The following is a 21,954-nucleotide window of genomic DNA, read 5'->3' as shown; positions in this document are numbered from 1 at the left end:
TTATTTATAGAAAATATACTATAAGAAATTGAAAAATTAAATTGCCTATATAAATAGCTCAAAAAAGTTAAAATAATTTCAAAATTATATTATATATAGAAAATTTTAATACAAACATTTCTGTTCTTTCTTAATTTTTTTCTGTTTTTCTAGATTTTTAAGAAAATTAGGTACATTATTTATTGGGAAGTTTTAACTTTTTGTTACTAAAAACCTCCTAATAACTAATAAGTTGAACATCAAGCATTTATACTGCCCTAAAAAGTGATAACAGATACAAAAAACACATACACACACACATACATTTTAAAATTAATAATTCAGGCTACGTTTAGAATCAAAAATTGAATGTTTTATAAATTATTAACTATAAAATAATATATTTTCACGATTTTAAAACATTTTGAACATCAAATACTTGTTAAATTAAAATCGTGCCAATTTGTTTTTAATATTTATCTTCACATCTTTTATATTAGTATACTCGTATTATGATATATGAATAATTTATGAGAAGTTTTGTGCTACATTTTCAAGCTTTTTTTATTGACAATCACAAAAATTGAAGCATTTTTATTTTTATTGCCATAAAATGTAATTATTGCAGACACTATTTTAGAACCAATATATACATCGCTCCGCTCAGAATATAAAATATTTAAACTAAGTTTAAACTATTATTTATAAGTACCATAATCCTATTCACATGGTGTTATGATGCGTTTATAATATACTAATAGAAAAATAAATTACCTATAGTAATATAAATATATTATAAAATATTCTTAGAAATAGGTGCTGACATACCGTTTCCGTTCTTAATCGTTTTTTGTATTCAATCATTAATCATTGAATTCAAATTTTATACATCCATTACAGTAATATTTATTACTCAATAACGAGGTGTCACGATACATTCGAAACCTACTATACAGCAATGTGACTTCTCGGTTTTTATTACATTAAATGTTTTATATTCCACAACAATTACATGTTGGTCCAATTGGTCCACTACTCTACTCATTAATATTTAAAATACTTATAACTAATTAACTAATATCTTTAAAATTTGTATGTATTGAAGTAAGTATAACGAAAAATAAAATATTATTAGAAGTATGAAATTAAAAGTATGTTATGATTTAAAAAATAAAAAACTATTGTTTTCCAAACTGTTATTTTCTAATGATTTGTAAAAATAATTATGGTTTTAAAATAAAGAGCGTAGACACTTAAAATGATCTTATAGGTACTTAAATTGATTTCTTAAAATCGATTTATATGAAACTGAATGTCTATCAAATATGAAGACGACATTAAACGTCCACCTATAGCTTAAAGAATTAGTTTTCTACGTCTTTTGTAGATCAATAATGAAAAGTTTTACATATTAATGTTCATGTTCATGTTAAAAGGGTTTTTAAAAAATAACTAGACATTTATGAATAACTATTTATTTGTGATTGAAATGCATGATAAATTGATAGTTGTGTACAATATATAAATACGTAAGTATTAACTAGCTTATCTAATTAACTATTACACAATACATTAAATTTTAGAGAAAAAAAATGATACAACATAATATAATATTATTATACTCGTTATATAGTTACTATGTGCCTGTAAACATTTTATCCACAACTTAAAGATTGATTCTGCCATGCAGAGTTGGTTTTAAATTTATTAAAACGTTCTTTTACTACGTATGCAGCCATCTTAGGTTGTCGTTCTCTGGTAAATAATCCTTTTACACACAGCCCCGGTCTTATATACTCTAATAAATAAAAAATTATTGCTTAATGACTAGCATAGAAATACATTTTTTTTTTTAATTGTTCACCTTGTGGTGTTTTAAAATCTGCAAAATTCCATATCATCTCTCCTAGGATAGGAATTCCATTAGCTATTAAAGAATCGAAAGTTTTAAAATTTTCTTGAAGCAGAGTAACATGATAATCTTCACTCCACATTGTTTCTGGCAGCTTCAATTATATAGTAATAATAAACATACATATTATTTTCAAAATGGTTTGACAATTATTAAACATTGATTAAAAAATATTTATGGCTGTTTTAAATGATTTTATCTAGAATATTTTTCTATGCATGCAGCATGCTATAACTTTAAAACTATTTTGGCTGTTTTGAACTATTTATTTGCATTTATTACTTACTTATTAGTTATTTTAATTGATTTTAAATTTTGTATAATTATATTTTTCATAAATTATTCTTATGGCTAAATTACAAAAATGTTATAAGTACATCTTATGGTAATGACTTTTAGGTTAATAGGAATAATATATTTACCTATTTATATATTTATTTATTTATATATTATACAACGCCATAACGGGATGGAGTACGGGTGTACATAATTTGACAGCATGATAGATAATATTAATATTAAAATAGATACAATGTAAAATAAATAATAATAATTAAATACAAAAACATCTTATGCAAATTTAAAAAAATGTATAATTAACACAATCAGGAATAATATGATATACCAAAAACAAAAAGATGGAAGGGTTATCATTATCGAGACTCATTAGTTTTGATTAGTGGACTAAATCCCGTGTAGATACTATAAATGGAAACTTAAAAAAGAGCACTATTGCGTGTTATAATTATTATATGATATGATATGATATTATAATTTATATTTTATAATATAGTAAAGTATAAGTGATGTTTTTGGAAAGATTAGTTTAAATTATTTTTTATTATTTATAAAAAAAAAATACTAATATTAATATAAATAAATTATGAAATATGTTTAGAAATATAATTGTAAATAATATTATTCATTAATTCATTATATATGATAATAATACTTAAAGTGATTCACCAAGAATCCATTTTTCCAATAATACTAACTAATTAATTCAAATTCTAATGTTTAGAATTTTTAAATAATATACTCTTCGAAAAACAGATGTTTTTATCTCTATAAGACACTCCTTAAGTAGAACAAAAAATTTCGAGAATTTAAAAACACAGCCTTTAGGTATATTTGAAAATTCTACTTACGATAAATAAATTTACATTTACATTGTTGAAGAAAAAATGAGGTGAGCATACTTGGTAAATTATCCAATATAAAAGTAATAATTTTATTTACCTAGTAAAAATTGTATTTTTTTTAAATTTAAAATACTATTATTGATAAAGTCCATACCGAATGTAACCCAGTAAGTGATCCGGCACCATACTCGGTGAGTAGTATAGGTTTATTGTATTTATTTGTAAATGCTTCAAGTTCATTGTATGTTTGATATTGAATAAGCTCTAAATGACCTGAATCACTATACCAGCTGTTGTATCGGTTTAATGTAAGAATATCCATGTACTCAATCTATACAATTTTCAGTAAAGCATTAATATATTTTTAATGTATATATATATATAATTAAATTTATGCAATTTGGAAATGTTAAGATGAAATGTTTTAAAATATTTACTTTAATTTGCTAATACAAATATATAAGACATATTTAAGATTATTAAAATAGATCACTGTAACGTTGATAAATAAATATTTTCAGTGTATTAGATTGTATTCTATTTACTTTAAATTATAATAGTTTTACCGCTTTAGCATTTTGAATTTGTTGACTATTGACAAAAGTTATTGGTCTTGATGGATCGATATTTCGTACATGTTTGTAAAGTTCTCTTTCAAAATCAAATAAACCGTTAAAAAATATATTTTTCATAAAAATTTCATAAGAAAATACAATTTTTTTTACAGATGTTTAACATGAGTACATGACATACATCAAGCTGTAATATGTTAATGTGAAAATGTTTGATACAAATTACGAATATCAACTGCACGAAAATATGCAATTGAAAAATTTTAATTCATAAATAAAACTCAGCACTTACTGAAAATACGGTACAGATGAGTTTAAATTGCTTTGTGGTTCATTAGCCAGTGACCACATAATAACACTCGGATGATTTTTATCACGATTTACGTTTTCTGTCATTACACCTTTATGGAAATTCAATAACTTTGGCCCAAATATCCTTTAAACATATTTCAATATTAAAAAATTATTAATTTCATTGCCTATCCAAATATTATTTTATTTTATATATATAGATAAAAATTAGCGTTATTTATATTTGATGTACCTATGGGTGTCCCTGATTGATTTTAAGTAGGCAAATAATTTTAAAATTTACGTACCCTAAGCTGCACGCAGCACTTTCCACAATTACTAATATACCTTCTGAATCGGCTTGCTGTAATGTTTCTTCTGCATAAGGGTAGTGTGATGTACGAAAAGAATTAGCACCTAACCATTTTATTAAATAATAGTCTCTGGCACTTAATGCATCATCATAACCTCTTCCCCGTATCTATATATAAAGAAGGTAACTGTATTCGTTATTAATATTATAAATACTATAAAATATTACATTTCTTGAGAAGATTATAATATTTATTAATTAATATCTTATTATTTATCAAGGAATTTTATGTTATACGTAATTACGACTATAGAACCTGTAGTTAAAATAAATATAAAATGTTTAAACTAACATGTACTCCTATTTAACCTTCTTAATTTAATATATTTTTTATAATTTATAATAAATTGATTCATCGATATTATAGTATGAATTGTATTCTAATTAAACATACGAGATTGCTACATTTCACAACATTATTGTACCTAAATACCAACTCTGAATAATGTTACCATGATCATGCAGTTTTTAATCGATAATTATTTTTCAAATTCCATTTAAACAAAGTTTTTTGATTTTAGTATTAGAGACATTGGAGTATTTTACAATTTTCACATTTTTCTATGTAAGCTAGATACAGATTGCTTTAAAGTTTTTAACAGTTTTAATTTTATTGCCTACTTAATAAATATATTATATTTATACTTAATTTAAAATAAAAAATTAAGTTTTTAAGCCATAATTCACTAGTCGTGCGTAATATTACACATTTGAAATAATTTTTAATAATAGAACGTTATAATTGATTAATCGAAGATTTTCATCAGTTTTAATTTTATTAGGTAGGGTGCATTTATTTATAGTCTGTTGCTTAAAATGTTTTAAACTCATAAGTAGTTATCTGTATTCATAACGTTTTAATAACTAACTATAGAATCTTCGTGTTTTCCAAATCCTCTTAAATAAATCGGTTCATTATTTAGCAATAATTCTTTGGATGTCCATTGAAGTGTTCTAACACCGATTTTCAAACGATAATAATCACTATTTACATTATTGGTCTTCACCTAATAAACACAACTCATTAATTTATTACCAATATTTTAGTTTATGTAATTAATATTTATAGATAGACAATAGACATATTAAATAGTATAATACCTGAAAAGTATATAGGTATGCTATGTGTTTTTTACCAGACATAATTGGCCACCAAGGTATTACATTTGGTATTATTAACTGTCCAGAACACGTATTCGATTCAACAACTGTATTTCGATTAGCATCCAAAAGTTTAATATTACATTCAGAAACATTATTTCCACAAATATCGACCTTGTAGTCAACAAGTCCTATAAAAGTTAAAATTTATTTTATATGCTTTTAAATATAAATTAGTGTATAACAATACATTTAGACTGCATAAGCCATATAATTTAAATATTTATGAAAATGATCAATGACTTACGGAATACTTACATAGATATTTTATTAGTATTGATTTAAATTTAAATTAACAAAATACTATATACTAAATACATTTTAAGCTAGTTAATTATTCACAGTTGTAGCATTCACATACATTACTAAATACCAATTAAATTATACCTTCTAAATTATTTCCAAAACTTGTATATATAGTGATATCACAAACGTAAACTTTAGGCGTTGTATATAAATGGACAGCTCTGTTTATACCAGAATAATCAAAATAATCAAAGTCATGAGAATATTTTCTATAATTGTTTGGATATCTGTAAATATTATTCATAATTTTGTATAATTTAATAATCTAATTAACCTTAACAACTAAATTAATTTCTAATTTTGTATTTAGATAGGTAATATTTAATTACCTGTACGTGTTGTTCGGGTATGTTGTAAATCCTTGTGGTATAGTATCTGGTCTCAGTGTATTATTTACAGCAACTACAATTAGATTAGGTTCACCATATTTAAGAAAATTAGTAGCATCGCCTATAAATGGTAAGTGGCCGCCTTCATGTTCTACACATAATTGACCGTTTAACCACTGTAACCATACATTTTAATTTAGCCAATGTATGTAAATGTATAAATTAAAATGCTGACAAAATAAGTAGGTACTAATAATAATAATATTAATTATACTGAGTAGTACCTATGTATTTGTGTGTTAACACCACGGTATATTATAATATACCATAGTTAACACTTTCACAGCACATTTTTACAAAAAAAAATATCTATCTTATGTAAATTTGAGATTTTTTTCAAAGCTTTTAATAAAAACTAAAATAATTGTTTTAACAAAAAAAAATAACACAATTGTTTAAATTAAATGTGTACAGATAAATTTTGTTTTATAAACCATATTATAAATTATTTATTTAGACGGTTTGTGTTCTTTTATTACTATAAATAATTATTTTAGTTTTTATGAAACAAATCAAAAATTTAGATATGCAAGATAAATATTGTTTGTATAGACAATATGCGTGATAATGTCTGTATGGTAAATATTTTTGTGCAAGGGAATAATTGACGATCAAAGACTGTGTAACCTCTTTTTTTTTAAAAAAGCTGTGAACAATGAAAATTCATAACATATTTTGAGAAATACTGTAAATTACACGATAAAATTTGAGAGGAAAATTCCCGCTAAAACTTAAAAAATATCTATGCAAAAAGGTGCTATGAACATACAAATACATACTACTACTTATAATATATTAAAATTATTTTATAATCAGATATTCAGATATCTAATATAATGTAAATATATATAAACTGAGATAAATCGATATAATACCATACTTTATATATTTTGTTAAATAAACTATAAAGGAATTTTAAAATTCATATTGTTTATCATACCTATTTATAAATATCAAGATTTTCTTAAGCTGAAAATTAACATGAAATTAGTATGTACCACGTTTGATTTGAAATGTACACTTCCAAAACGTAAAAATACATTCAGTTGATCATCTGTCCACCTTTTAGGTACATAAAACTCGTATTGATACCATGACCAACCGACGTAATCTCGTATGGTTGCATTTGTAGAAACATCATTGTAACTAGATGGAACGGGCATTTTCCAATAATCACCAAGCTAAAAAATATGGCATTATTATTTATAATATATGTCTAGGTATCTACTCAAATATTAATTTATAAAGCATTATTATTAATTATTTTTTATTTTTCACAGACATTATCATGTTAGATTTTATTTATATTTGAATCAATTTTTCTTTTAAAATGAATATTAACCTTCATAAACTTATTATACCTATGATATAATTAGTATTTTACAATAACTTACTGTTTCAAATCTCATTGTGAACCATTTTTCATCAAACCCGATCAGTTGGTTTGATGGTGGAGATATTTTGAAGTTCCATAGGCCATGTAGAGTACGAACTTCACGACTCTCACTTTCCGCTGGATACAATATATTTGCAGCTAAAGATGGCGCTACTAAAGTCACTAGAAGTAGAAACACCATGATTTCTGATGGTCTGGCCATAGTGAAGTGTGAGTTAAACATATCTGAAACATTTATTTACATACTTATAAGAATAAGAGTGAACATAAACATTCGAGTTTCATGGGAACCTACGTCTGTATAACCGGTTTAAATGACAGGAGGTTCGACCATAAAATAAAACAGGAGTATTGAAAAAAAAATGGTCGTTTTTTATACACCTACACAAAACTGATGCTTATACGGCTGAACTCTGAAGTTAAATTTGAATAGTATTCGTAATTATATTCATTTGTTCTGAGACAAAGGTATTTATACCAACTAATTAAACTAGCATAAGTGAAGTTTATTATGAATCTATTTATCAATTCTGTAGGTAACTAAATATAACCTATACAATGGAATAAAATAATTAGTTTTATTACTTCTGTATTAGCATAAAATATATGTTTCACTTAGCCATTAGTGCATTTAGGGGGTAAGGTAATGTAATTAATCTATCTAGTGATTAGCATACATCAGATATGGCTGAATAAGTATATTTTTTTGTTAAGGAAACTTATGAATCCACCTCTCGCAGTAACAAAATCTAAACTAAACATTGATATATTTCTTTTTGTTTTGTATAAAAAAAATCTATTCGAATTCATGTATTATAAATTTAAATTTATCATTTATAAAAAATGCTAATATAAATTTATAATAATTTTTATAAGTACTAAGAATTGTCTACTTTTAACTTCAACCCCACCTTACAAAGGTAGTACATACGAGATGCAGTTTTCTACCAGAAAACGTCTTTAATATTAATAATTGAAACATATTTAAATAAACTTGTACATGGTATCCTTAGATGTAATATCTAAAAAATATATAGTTGTTTAATATTTTTTGTTTAACTAATCTTAGAATTATTTAAAATCTACCTATTATTTTTTTTTTTCAAAAAATATATATTCAATATTACATATTATGTAATAATATTTTATAAATATAACTGATATAAGTGTAATATAATAGTTTATCGTTAAGAGGGGGTTTGTTCGGGGATATATAATGTTTAAAATATGGAATTTCCAGTAATTGTAATTTCTAAATCAATTCTAAATTTAATATTTATATAATATTCCTATAGCATATAGTATAAAAGTACATTAGTATATTACACTAGACAATGTATAAATCTAAATAATAAAATAAATACCCTAAATTTGAAAAATGAATAAGTACCTAATAAGACATAGGCATTTATATATTATAATTTATAACTTAAATATTATTGTAAACTAAAACTGTTGGCTGTAAATTGTAATGCTAATGCATATTGCATCTATAACTGTTTTCTCAAATATAAAGAGGACATTAAATTATACTGATAATACTTATAATTTCGTAAATTTCGTAAAGTTTAATATTAAATAACCGAAAAATATGTTACGGTGTTGCTGATTGAATGTTGATAGTATAATATGATCGTATCTTGTAACATAATGGTTCGCAAAGTTTCGTGGGCCGTCGCAACTCGCAGGTCCATGTAAAATAATGATTTGGAAACTTTTAATAATTATTAATTATATAATATAATATATATCTACTGATAATTCGTTTTTTGTAACTTGTTTATGTTTAAGTCACAAAAATTATTCAAAAAATAAAATGATAGGTAACATTTTTTAAATTTATAAGTCGGTACCTATGAAAAAGGTAAATATACCACTAACAACTAATAGTTCAATTTATTACAATAAATACATTTTAATAATAATAATTTTTAGGTATATTTTATTTTTTGTTATCAATTTAAAAACAAAAAATATAAAACAATTTAATATCAACATATACTTATATTTATAACCAATGGCAATAAACTCACTCGAGTGGTGGATCTACAAGAGTATACATAATGCTGGAATTTGCCTTGGCTTCCAACGGACTACTGTTAAAATTATTTTTTTTTACCTAAGTTAAATTATTCACAAATCACAACATGAAACTATATAAATATAAATTATAAAGACTTTATACACAGTGGCTATATATCATTTGCACATCGTTTATGCATGAAAATTCTAAACAATAAAAAAGTATAAAAAATAATTTTTGGTTGGAAATTTAATGATTGTCATAAATTACATGTAATAAATAGATACAAATAATTAAAAATAAATTGGATTAATTCAATTGAATTTTAGTCATAATTATACAAATGCACAAATTGAAATGAGCACAAGTGTTCATTTCAATATGGCACCCACAGTCATTTTTATAATATAAATATACTTTGAGTAAAAATGTATTGAAAATAAATTTTATAAATAAAAATAAATAAATTAAAAGAACGTTATACCCGCATGTGTTGTCTCTGTCTTACTAATGTATATCATAGCAAATTTTCGTTCAGCAGAACACATTTTGTGATGTTAGCTTCAATATTAGAGTAATTTTACCTATTATCAAATTTAAAGGTAAGAATATTATCTAGGGAATCTTATTGGCTTTTATTGATATCTTAATTTTTAAGTGAGTTATGGTTATGTAAAATATTAAAACTTTAAAATGGTCGTAACTCGCTTAAAAATGAAAATACCAATAAAATCCTATGAGATGACCTAGATAACATTATTACCTTTAAGTTTGATAATAGGTAAATTGTCTCTAATATTAAAGCTAACATCACAAAATGTGTTCTGCTGAACAAAAATTTGTTATGATCTACATTAGTATGACAGAGACAACACATGCGGGTATAATAACGTCCTCTTAAGACGTATTAAAAATAATTATACATATAAATCAATGCTTGGTATATTGTAATATTCTATAATTTTTACAAAATAAAACCAGTTTATTTCACCGGTGGTATACTTACGAGTAAGTTAATGTTTTTGAATGTAGTCTAATTTTTGACATTCAGGAGCCCGTTGTAAATGATGGATACCACTAGAAATATCTTTAATCTTTAATGTTAACATGTCTCATCTAACTGTAAATTTAGATATAAGCAAATTTTAAGATTAAAGTTAGAAAACCATTTGCGCTTTTGGGCACACAGCTTTTTTCAGTCCAATTGTTAAATGATATTGATGCGCAAACGATGTATATCCCAAAAATCAAACAAAGCACAACTGCTTATAAAAAAAGATCCTAATAATGATGCTCAAACGACAACCGGCAATACACAATTACATAATTGTGTGTTCTGAGCACGCCATTCACGTCTGCGTTTATTAATAAACATAAGTTCCTCATATTAGTATTAACTTTTGTTTTTATGAGTGCGTTTACGACTACCTACTCAATTTAAATCAACTAGGAATATAGATATGAACGCAGCGTCGCAGCTAAAACTGTGAGCGCGCGTGGCGTCGGGTATACGCGTTTCTATCTTTAGTCTCCTGCCCTTTAAATGCCTACAAATATAATTACTTTTTTTATACTATCACGCGTTGTTCTTCTAAAATTTAAAAATCTTGACATTGTAAATTTAACACTATTATTTTTATTAATATGTTTTTTATTTATCTAAAAACGTGAATTTTGCAATATTCATTATATTTTGTAATTTTCAACGTACCTACAATAAGGTATACTAATTACTTTTACTAGCAAAGTGAACTAATGAAATTTTTGTATTTTTGTATTTTTTATATATGTTTTTATTTTAAGAGTATTCTTAAGTTCTTTTTTACTTTATGAAAAATTAGGCAAGTGCACCTTTGTAAATTTTGACAAATATTAAAAAATTAAAAAATATCCTATGTATTGTACTTACTTTTTCTTAAAACAGAAAATTATTTTCCTGGAATATAATATTATAGCTTATAGACAATAGTGTAGTGGAGACTGGAGGATATACAGATGTATACTGTATTCAGAATGAAATCGAACCCCGATCAGTCGACTTGCGTCTTGCATATGCATAGAGGCTTGAAGCTTCAGTACACGACAGGCATATGGATGGTAGACTCGGTTGGGTTACGAACGTGCATTGCCTGGCTGGTCTTTGCGAAAGTCGGAAAGTATAAAATGTCCTTATTTTAAATAGATAATATGCCCATTTAAGCGTATACTTAAATATAGTTTATACTTAGCCTATGCACTCACTTCTCAAATTGATAAAATTGTATATAAATAATAGAGATAAAATAAAAATGAAAAGCAGCTATACCTACTGTCGTCGGCTCTCGGCTATTATAATTTATAATAGATACCCATCAGGTAATAGCTATGGCTATACGAGTATAGGTAAGTATCTACCACGAATTAAGATACTAGTATCTTAGTTCGTGGTATCTACAGAAAAACATGGCTAAAATGAAAATCTAATTTGAGAACAACATATTTGTCAAAACACTCAAAACGACACAATATTTTTACCTTCCCGTAGAGTTGTATTTGTATACTTCAGTCTTACAAAACATTTATAGGTAGGTAACCTTAAACCTGCTATATTATTCAACTTTTAGTTGGTATGTATTTTATTTTAAATATTTATTATGCGTTAAGTTATTATTATTTGTATGCATCATTATAATTTATGGTTAATATGATATATTTTACTATCTAGAATAAGCGATAGATAGAATCCATTTCAATGTTTCATTATTTAAAAAAAAAAATGAAATATATGATTAAGTCTAGCCTCTCCCTCTTACTGTCCTTTTTACGACTAAAAATTAATTATCAGTTTAATAATAGAGCTTTAAATAATTAAATGAAAATGGTAGTATTGTATTTTTTATGGATACATAGTAAAAATTATAAGTACATAATTATTAATAACAAATATACCCATAAATATAAAATGATTGTTAATTTTATAATTTAAAATAAAATAAAACCTCAATTTAAAATTCTGTGCGGTGCGATAAATTTATTGATTTTACAATGATGTGTGTTTCTATTATTATTATTTTTTGTCTGTATATACATTATACATACATAAGTACTCGAAAAAATAGTACAATTTTGAACTTTGAGGATGATTTTGGATAGAAAATAGGATTTAGTGTGTACTTGAAAGGTAAAATTTACCAGTATTTTTTAAAATAATTGTAAAAATAAACAAAAAATTAAGGAAAAGGAGTATATTATATGGATATCCAATTTTCAACAAAATTGATTTCTATACATTATTTAATTTAAAAAATATTTTGAAATTTTTTAAGCTATTTATTGGGAATTAAAATTGTTTTAGTTATTTTTATAAATGCAGATAAAAATGTATGTCTTTAAAATGGATATAAAATATAAATGCTTGAATTTAATACAAAATTCTTAGTAAATTGTTGATTTTAAAATTGAAAAATATTAGAAATGTTTAGTCATAATATTTTTTTATAACCATTTAAAGTTAGATTTTTGACAAAATTATAGTAAAAATTATATTAATATACTGTTATACTAAAAGTAAAATAACTCTAAATAACTCTAATAGCTATACCAAAAATATAACATGAAATATACTTAGTGATATAGGCTAGAACGTCTCATCTACTCAAAATAATTTTGTGTTTACAATACTTAATATATCATTGAACTCAAAATTTACACAATAATAACATTGATTCACTCGACATCTAATATATATAGCGTCTGCTTTTTTTAAAATTCATTTTTTAGATTGAACAGCCTTAAATAATGTTAAACTCTATGCTTGACAGCGTTTAAGTAATTGCATTTTGACCACAAATCGCCTAATACTATGTTTTAATAGCTAATGGTGACGTTATCTATCACATTCACATTCGTGTATCGTCTAATCAAAAAACTTACAAGCAGTTTTCCATTAATGTTGTTTTCTTCACATTATATTTAAAAAAAAGTAAAAAAAAAACTATATAGATATTCCTGCTAAAATTTCTTAAGTTGACCCCAAAACCCCTATAAAACATTTTAAAAACATATAAAATGTATAGATCATTTTAGTTATTTTTAAATAAAAATAAAACTTTCTTATCATACATTTTTCTCTATTTTGAATATTTATATAATAAAATGGCTGTAATATAAATTTTCATATCAAATAAAATTAAAAAAATATGTTATTTTTAGTAAAACTTAAACATAAGTACAATATTTATTGAGATCTGCAAGAAAAACTAGCAAGATATAATTAAAAATAAAAGTCTAGCATGGGTAATTTTTAATGTATACCAATTACCAGAGCAGTATTGTATATTTTTTAGTTATATATTATGACAATACCATTTTTAAAATTTATATATGTTTATTGATTGAAACTATTTAAATTTCAAAGTATCCTAAATTGGCCAGTGATCATTATACCATACAAATTTACAGATGAAAGTGTATCTATACATTGAAAAATAATGGGAGTGGAACTTGAAAGTACATATCATGGTAGTCGCAATTTTATGTTTTTATGCTTTAAGTTTTACTTTTTTTATATACTTTTCATAGTCTAGCCAACAAGACATAATGAAAAAAAAATGGAAAAACAAATTAGAACCTATTATTTATTTAATTTGGTTTTGGAAATTACTTTTGATATGAAAATATTTCAAACTATTAATTTATATAAATATTGAGAACTTAATATTTTAAAAATGTACATTTTTAACTAATATTTTAAATAATATATTAATACTTTAATATTGATCTAAATTGGTAACAGTAAAGGTATTTGAAAAGTATAAGATAACATTTAAGTTAATAATATTTATGTAAATATAGAATATTATTATTAATAATAAGTATATTATAATTTACAACAATAATAAAAACAACAAATTCTTTTATGGTGTGGTGAATACATAATATGCATGTTAAAATAATTTATTTCATTACATACACAATAAAAATTATTTATGAGATATTATCTCGGCACCTAGTAGGTAGTTAGATGAATAATGGAATGTTCATTACACAAAAATAAAATAAAAATATTTAAACATCTACTATCTATAGTGGACACTAATCACTTATATAAACCAATACAATTATAACTAATAAAACATATATATTTTATATATTAAAAAGTACATTATTTTTGTAGCTCAACAATTCAACCATAGAAATCTTACTTTTAGCTATATGTATAAATCAAAATGTAATAACTTTGCATCAAATAGTTTATTTACCTAAGTTTAATGAGGATGATTGGACACATTATATGGTAACTGAAAAAAATGATTGAATATTGCAAATAATGTAAACATTCATTTGATTTTATATTAATTACTATAAGAGTTTGAAGTACAGTTATTTTTATAATAATTTAAATAATTATTTAATATCCTTGAAGAGTGTCTAATTCATATTATATATTAAAAGCAAAATATATTTAATATTATTTCAATTAAAATAACAAATCTTCATCTCCTTCATCCAACATGTTACCATACTCAGCTTCTTTCATGTCTTTCTTAAGTTGTTCTTTCTTCTTATTGGCAATTTTCTTCTTATCTTGAATCTTCTTTAATCTTAATAATACAAATATAAAACAAAATCAGTAAAAAAATTAAATAAATTATCAAACCAATATATTACAAAAGTTGATTTTTTGTTATGAACCAGGCAATATTATACGAAATACAAGAAATTGCATAAAAAAATTTTGTTTTTAGCATTCATTCTTAAAATACATAAATTATTTTTATTTTAAAGATGTTTTTTTGTTTATAATAAAATAATTAGGTATATCACATTCACATAAATTTAATAAATTTGTTTTTCAAGAGTAAATTATAAATATATTCTATTAAAGTTGAAAACTGTACATGGTGGCTGACTTGTGTGCAGAGATGTGACATTAATACAAAGCAGAAATATAGATTGTAAACTATGTGGGGGTAAATAGTGGGAGTCGTTAGACTGACAAAAACTGATTGCCTCTGAATTCAGTTCTCAATTGATAAGAGTATATTATATAAAATATATACCTGTAAAATTCTTCTCGTTCTAATTCGTCAAGCTCAGAAATAATATACGCAAGTGTTTTCTCAATCCTGGGTATGATAACTAGAAAAGGAATTATAGAATTAGATTCATAATACATAAAAAAACATACAATACAATAAACAAGAAGAAAATATACTTCAATTCAAATACATACCATGTTCAATAGCATTGACTCTTCTATTTGTTATTTTAATAACATCATCTAGTGTAACAAAAGATGTTTGCAATGATGCTAATTCAACCAAGAGTTTAATTGCAGTTTGATAATTTTTTTTAAGTTTGGCCAACTGTTGACCCCCTCTAGCCAAACCCGCTAATTCATAAGTGTCTGTACCATCCTGGTAACTTTCAAAAACAGGCAATGTCACACCTAAATTAAATATATTTATTAAAAAAGTTATAAAATATAATACAAATATTTTTTTATTACCAGCAACGTTATCTTTTTTGGTACGTATTTTAATTTGAGCTTTCGTTACATTTTGCAAGACAACTTGATTAAAATCACCAGTAGTAAATTTAGCTTCGGCCAAAGAAAATGCTGCTTCTTTCATTACTTCACCCATCAATGTCTTTGTCTACATATAAGATAGTTAATTTAATATTTACAAGTTTTTAGTTCAGAAAATGACTATGAATAATATTTAATTGTACCTGAATAATTTTACCAAGAATCAAACGAAATCTCATTTGTAAAGCATCGGCTTTTTTTTTTAACAAACTATGACCTTTTTGTGCTCCCATAAGACGCCCTTTCATCATTGTTTGAGCACTAAAACATAATTTTAAAATTATAATTGTATTTCAGGAACAGCAATACAGCACATAATGCTATAATAGGAATAGGAATTTTAAGATCAGTTTCTTCTTTTTTAGACATAGTGTATCAAATGTATCAATAGACAACAATCAATGATCAATGTTGTTAATGTTCTACGATGAATTATATGTATAGTTTGATTAAATTAGTATAGTTTTGAAAAAAAAAATAGCGAATGTATGTTGCCTCAGCCATTAATTAATTACAAATTATATTTAAGCAATGCCTCAACAGACAACGCCCAAATTCGATATCTTATCAGTTGATTTACTCACCCACGAGATGGAAATATTGGCAATTTGTCTTTTCCCGACATGATGAATAACTTATTGCTTTAAAAATTAATGTAATAAATAATAATAGATAAGATCTTAAAACTGTAAAATCGAGTAACTGTTAAATAACATGTCGAACTTATGAAACGAATTTATCTTTAGCGAGCTCCTTAAAATTTTAGAAATCTGCTGCCGATTTTTGTGCTAGAGTAGGTACTGCGGTGTGGCAGTGAGCACTAAACCTAAACAGTATAGTGTGTACACAAACGCAAATACACAATACACTAATACAATACAGCATACAGTGTAAATTATAATAATACTACTATAGTATTTTATTTTATAGGTGGAGCTAAAAATGCATTGAAAGATTCAAGTAAAACAGCTGATCAATGATAACAAAATTGAAATATTATCTCTCACGTTGATTATCAATTATCATCATTATCCATAAAGTAACCACGGGGCACGGATTTTACAAGACCATCAGTAATTAGCGGACTTAGATATTTAGATAGATCTATCTTATTTTAGTCCGTGTCTCACCCATGTAGTAATTTATTATTACTTACATAATATATGTGTCTCACAGAATAAATTTCACAGAATATAATAATCGCTATAATATCATGGTGCAAAATCGCGGGAATTCGAAAAAACCAGAGTTAAAATTTGATAACAAATTTGATAATATCACAAAATATTTTTAAATTTAATCCTAGTACCTAAGTTTTAATTGTAATTATTATTTTTTAAGTCCATGGTCCACTGTCACATATTTCAATATTTTATTTTAATATAAGACTGAGTATACTACATAACATGTTTTTTTTAAAATTATTTTTATAATAAGATAGTTAACTTTTAAACAAAATAATGAAGTTTCGCGGAAAAATCATTGATCCACATTGCATGAAACAATTCTACAGTAAGTATAAAATATCATATCTAATATTTTTATTTTTAAATTTAAAACATTTTTTTTTTAACTTAGGCATTGTTATTATTTTATCCAAATTATGTAGAAATGTAGTTTTGAGACTGAGTTCTACTAAGTTATACTTAATTGCTCCAAATGAATCAAGCAGTAATCAAATCAGTGTTTGGTCTGTATTAGACCAACAATCATTTTTTAAAGACTATGATATGATTGGTGAAACGGAATCTAATGAAATTTTATTCAGTTTACCAATTGGTATGTATTATTATATTATATTTGATGTATTTAGTGATAACTGTAATTGAATAGAAAAGTAGCTGATATTGTGAATAATTGTATTTTACTTTTACTTAAAATGATATTAAAATGTTACTTTAAATTTATTCCAGTACACTATACATTCTAATTAGTTTGTTTCATAAAGACATTTATCATGAATGTACCTAATAAATTAGGTTTAGAATTTTATAAAAATACATGGTATTTATAAAGTACCTACGTATATATATTTAATACTTGAGAACTATTCAAAAACTGCTTTACAAATTAAATCAAAAATTTCAAATGAAATTAATAATTGTTTATTTGTTTATAATTCAATCTTTAATACTACTTATAGAGATATCCACTCTACTCATTAATTTATTTTACCCAAAAATGATTAACTTGACATAACATGCATAACACTTAATGACCTTTTAAATACTAGAACTTTATTTTCTACTGTAGACAAATTAATTTCTGAAATGAGGAAGTAAGAAAAATATTTTTTGATGTTTCCAGTCATGTGATGAAGTTATAAGAAATAGGTTTAAATTTTAATTTTCCTCCAGACCACATAATTACCATGGTTAATTGCATAAAAATATTATTTCAGAAACTTAAGAAAAATTAAAGTGTTTGTGTATTGTATTAAAGTAATGTTTGATTCAAATTCAACTGTTTCTGTTCAAAAATAAAATTTACAAAGTAAAGAAAATCCAATGTCAACTTAAGGTTGCTAATGTTATTATTTGGAAATAACTTTTGAATGATATACAATTATTTGTTTGGTATACATTAATTTATATTTCTTTTTTTTCTTTTAGATATGCTTGCATCTTCATTGAGTTCAGCAAAACAAACAAACTTAAAAACTCTCAAGATGAAACTTACTGATAAATTATCTCCGTGTCTAACTATTGAATTGGATCTGGTTATTATATTTATAAATAATATGGTCATAAATTAAATATCTGTTTAAGCAGTGATGTTGCAAACTACTAATTAGTAATTAATGGGCCAATCTTAATTTGATATTAACTGGGTCAGTCAACTTTAATGAAATATTTAAATTCTGTTGTATACTTACATGTTACATTACTAGCTATATAAATGATTAATTTTTTATTATTAATTTAATTTTGGACATTAAATAAATAAACATGTTTATGACTAATAAATAATAATAATATTAAGAAAAAATGTTCTAAATATAATATTGCTTAATAGTTAGTACAGTTTATTTACTTAAACATTAAAGATTTTTCTAATAAAGTTGATATTAAAATATACTTAAATTGCTTCATCAATGTTAATTGTGTTTAATAAAACATTTTTAGTTGTTAATAACACTAAACTTTTTATTCGGTAGCAAATCATTGTAGATCAAATTTTTGTTTTTATAAGTTACAACTTTGAAACATATTTTTTACGGGAAACTAAAGTAGCAGAAATAATTAAAAAAATATAGTTAAATTATAGGAGCCTATAGAATTTATAAAACTGTAACTCTTTAACTCTTTAAATGTTTCTTATTTATATTTTCATAATTGCTTTAATTTTCTTATATCATATCTTCATATCTTTGTTTTCATAAAGTGTTTCATTATTTTCTTCATAATAAATGTATATTATAGGATGTAATTTTTCTAAGTTAGGTCCTGTAGTTTATTAAAATAAGAAACAAGCATTTCTTGTTCAGATTTAATTACAATTCTATACATTTCTGAAATTCGAATGCACAACACATTAAATTCATCTTTGGTCAAGGAATTTCCATTACTTGCTATTAGTAATCTGTTACATTATGAATTATGATAGTACATTTAATTCATGATATAATACTTATATAGTCTGATAAAAATTAACAATACATTATTCATATTTTAGGAGTCTCAAGTATCTAGTAAACAGTTGTGTACTCATGATATTCCAGTTACTGTTATACTCCCAAAGGATTGGTCAGAATATAAGGAGCCAACCATACCTGCTCATAATGTAATAGTATTAACATGTTTTTAATTAATTTTACTTATCAAATATTTTATATTTAAAACAAACAAGATAACATAAACAATTTTTTGGATGTTACTTTTTAAAGTAAAACTCTTATACTTTTATTAATTTATTAAATGTGTGATTTAATTTAGATTAGTGTTGTTATGCCATCAATACGAGTAGTACGGCACATTGTTGATAAAATGAAACGTATTGGTCCCAGGTTAATGGTATCATTGGATGCTTCTGGAAAAATGGTTTTAGGAGTTTCAAATTTATCAGCCACAGTCGACACACATTTTATTGGTCTTGAGATAGTTAATGTACAAAATTCAACTGGTAAGTTCAAAACATTAAAAATAAAATTTATTACATTATGTTTACACAAATGTATACTCAAAATAAATTTATTATCTAACAACTTTTTTGTAGGAATTTTTTCTGCCATACCAAACCAAGCTTAAATTTAAATGTTTACTAAATTAACTACAAATTTTTATTTTTTATGGTAATAATTAAAACTGTTAACCTGTAAAATAATTTATGTTAAATTTCGTTTTAATTATTAAAATTATAATATTTATTTATATATATAATATGAGGGTATAAAAATGTTACATGTTGTACCTGTAGAATTATACTAAAAAATACTTATATTAAGTACATAACATTAGTAATTTTATGTAAAATCTTTACATATAAAATTTACTGGAAATTACTTAATTTATACTATATTTATTAATTTATAAATTTGCTGAACAATAAGCAATAAAGGTATATTATAAAGGTAAGGTTATTATTATAGGATTTAAAAACATGTTTTTAAAAAACTATTATATTATAAAGTATATTTTAATTATTTTTTTACTATAATTCATGAAAAATATTTTTGCAATAAAGTATTCTATGCTATATATTTTGTTGATTTAACAAATTGTAAGCAATAAAGGTATAAAAATAACGTAAGTGTTCTGAAGTTAATGAACCAACCAGTTAGGTTACCAACTGATTTAACAAAGTACTAGCATCTAGCATCATTGTTCTGTGATAAAAATCTTGCTCATTTAAAATAATTATAGATATACTACAACTACTTGTACTTATGGAGTTACTTCAAGTAATTATTCTTAACATTGGTTTATTAAATTACCTGTTTTATATACTTTGTCTTTCAAATAATTAGACAAGAAATAAATATTTTGTTTTTGTAATGTAATATTATACTTATATAAGTTAATTTATTATAAACTACAATAATATGTATTCATTGATTTCAGATAAAGAAAATAAATATTCTACAATAGTTGATATCAAAAAATTTTCACAATTTTTAAATTGCGAAACATTAAACTTGTCAAAAATATTATGTCATGTAGTAGAAGGACTGCTGTTACATTGCTCGATTGAAGAAGATGAATATGTATTACATTATTTCTTAAGTGGTATTGATGATTAACGTAAAAATATTAAATTTGTAAATAAATAATTTTTTTTTATCTATAATATTTTAAAGTATTATCTTATTTTGATCCAATATCTATAATTTAAAGGAACATAAACAAGTTACTATTTAAAGTATATATTTTAAAAGTTTAGAACACTTAAAATAAGGAATTAAAATGAATTGTTGTGTGCTACACTGCTAGCTATTAAGTTATTAAGTTGTATCTTGTATGGTAGTGTTATTTAAATAATTCAAAGAATTCCCATCAGTAAATAAAAATAAATTGCTTTTTGAATAAAAATACAAGTTTAAACGAAAATAGTACAATAGTCTTAGAGGGCTGTGATGGTCTCAAGGTCTCTTAGGACTGAATATCTATGGTACACCTGAGTATGCTGTTTAATGGACACCCTTATTTACAGTGTCCCCATAGACTGAATACGTGCGTATACAATTCTTCAATATTCTTGTTGTAATTTATATGTGTAAATTGCAAATTTCTAAACCATAAATCCTAATTTGACTGGCTCATTTATTTGTGTTGTCTCAGATTTGTATTCATTGGTCAATCATAAATTTAAAGTATAAGTTTGATTAAAGTTCTTTGTTGAA

The 21,954-nt window shown here is 24.0% G+C and overlaps 3 protein-coding genes across 4 annotated transcripts; 1 reads left to right on the top strand and 2 right to left on the bottom strand.

The window, feature by feature from the left end:
• Nucleotides 1–1,438: 1,438 nt before the first annotated feature.
• Nucleotides 1,439–10,920, bottom strand: LOC132924630 (beta-glucuronidase-like). 2 transcript variants are annotated; one of them, XM_060989051.1, is made up of 13 exons: nucleotides 10,551–10,920; nucleotides 7,520–7,746; nucleotides 7,124–7,306; nucleotides 6,066–6,241; nucleotides 5,818–5,963; nucleotides 5,371–5,561; nucleotides 5,139–5,276; nucleotides 4,205–4,377; nucleotides 3,898–4,041; nucleotides 3,600–3,684; nucleotides 3,188–3,364; nucleotides 1,844–1,985; nucleotides 1,439–1,777 (listed from the first exon to the last, which is right to left on the bottom strand). In XM_060989051.1, exons 2-13 carry the CDS (start codon nucleotides 7,742–7,744, stop codon nucleotides 1,635–1,637), a joined length of 1,923 nt encoding a protein of 640 aa, XP_060845034.1. In that variant the 5' UTR covers nucleotides 7,745–7,746; nucleotides 10,551–10,920; the 3' UTR covers nucleotides 1,439–1,634. The 2 variants fall into 2 exon arrangements, with proteins under 2 accessions (XP_060845034.1, XP_060845042.1); XM_060989059.1 differs by lacking the exon at nucleotides 10,551–10,920 and adding an exon at nucleotides 7,817–7,951.
• A 3,930-nt stretch (nucleotides 10,921–14,850) lies between these two features.
• On the bottom strand, nucleotides 14,851–17,021 carry LOC132924652 (V-type proton ATPase subunit D). Its single transcript, XM_060989084.1, has 6 exons — nucleotides 16,700–17,021; nucleotides 16,259–16,376; nucleotides 16,035–16,182; nucleotides 15,759–15,974; nucleotides 15,586–15,664; nucleotides 14,851–15,126 (listed from the first exon to the last, which is right to left on the bottom strand). The coding sequence occupies exons 1-6, from the start codon at nucleotides 16,738–16,740 to the stop codon at nucleotides 15,003–15,005; spliced, it is 726 nt and encodes a 241-aa protein (XP_060845067.1). The 5' UTR covers nucleotides 16,741–17,021; the 3' UTR covers nucleotides 14,851–15,002.
• A 40-nt stretch (nucleotides 17,022–17,061) lies between these two features.
• LOC132924645 (checkpoint protein HUS1) lies at nucleotides 17,062–21,401 on the top strand. The gene is made up of 6 exons (XM_060989073.1): nucleotides 17,062–17,627; nucleotides 17,694–17,894; nucleotides 18,728–18,834; nucleotides 19,791–19,898; nucleotides 20,051–20,237; nucleotides 21,176–21,401. The coding sequence occupies exons 1-6, from the start codon at nucleotides 17,576–17,578 to the stop codon at nucleotides 21,352–21,354; spliced, it is 834 nt and encodes a 277-aa protein (XP_060845056.1). The 5' UTR covers nucleotides 17,062–17,575; the 3' UTR covers nucleotides 21,355–21,401.
• The last annotated feature ends 553 nt before the right edge of the window (nucleotides 21,402–21,954 follow it).

Source organism: Rhopalosiphum padi, chromosome 1 (genome assembly GCF_020882245.1).
Source record: "Rhopalosiphum padi isolate XX-2018 chromosome 1, ASM2088224v1, whole genome shotgun sequence".
Taxonomy (NCBI): domain Eukaryota; kingdom Metazoa; phylum Arthropoda; class Insecta; order Hemiptera; family Aphididae; genus Rhopalosiphum; species Rhopalosiphum padi.
Note: the sequence above shows the minus strand (reverse complement) of the source record. Positions and strands in the feature narration are given on the sequence as shown.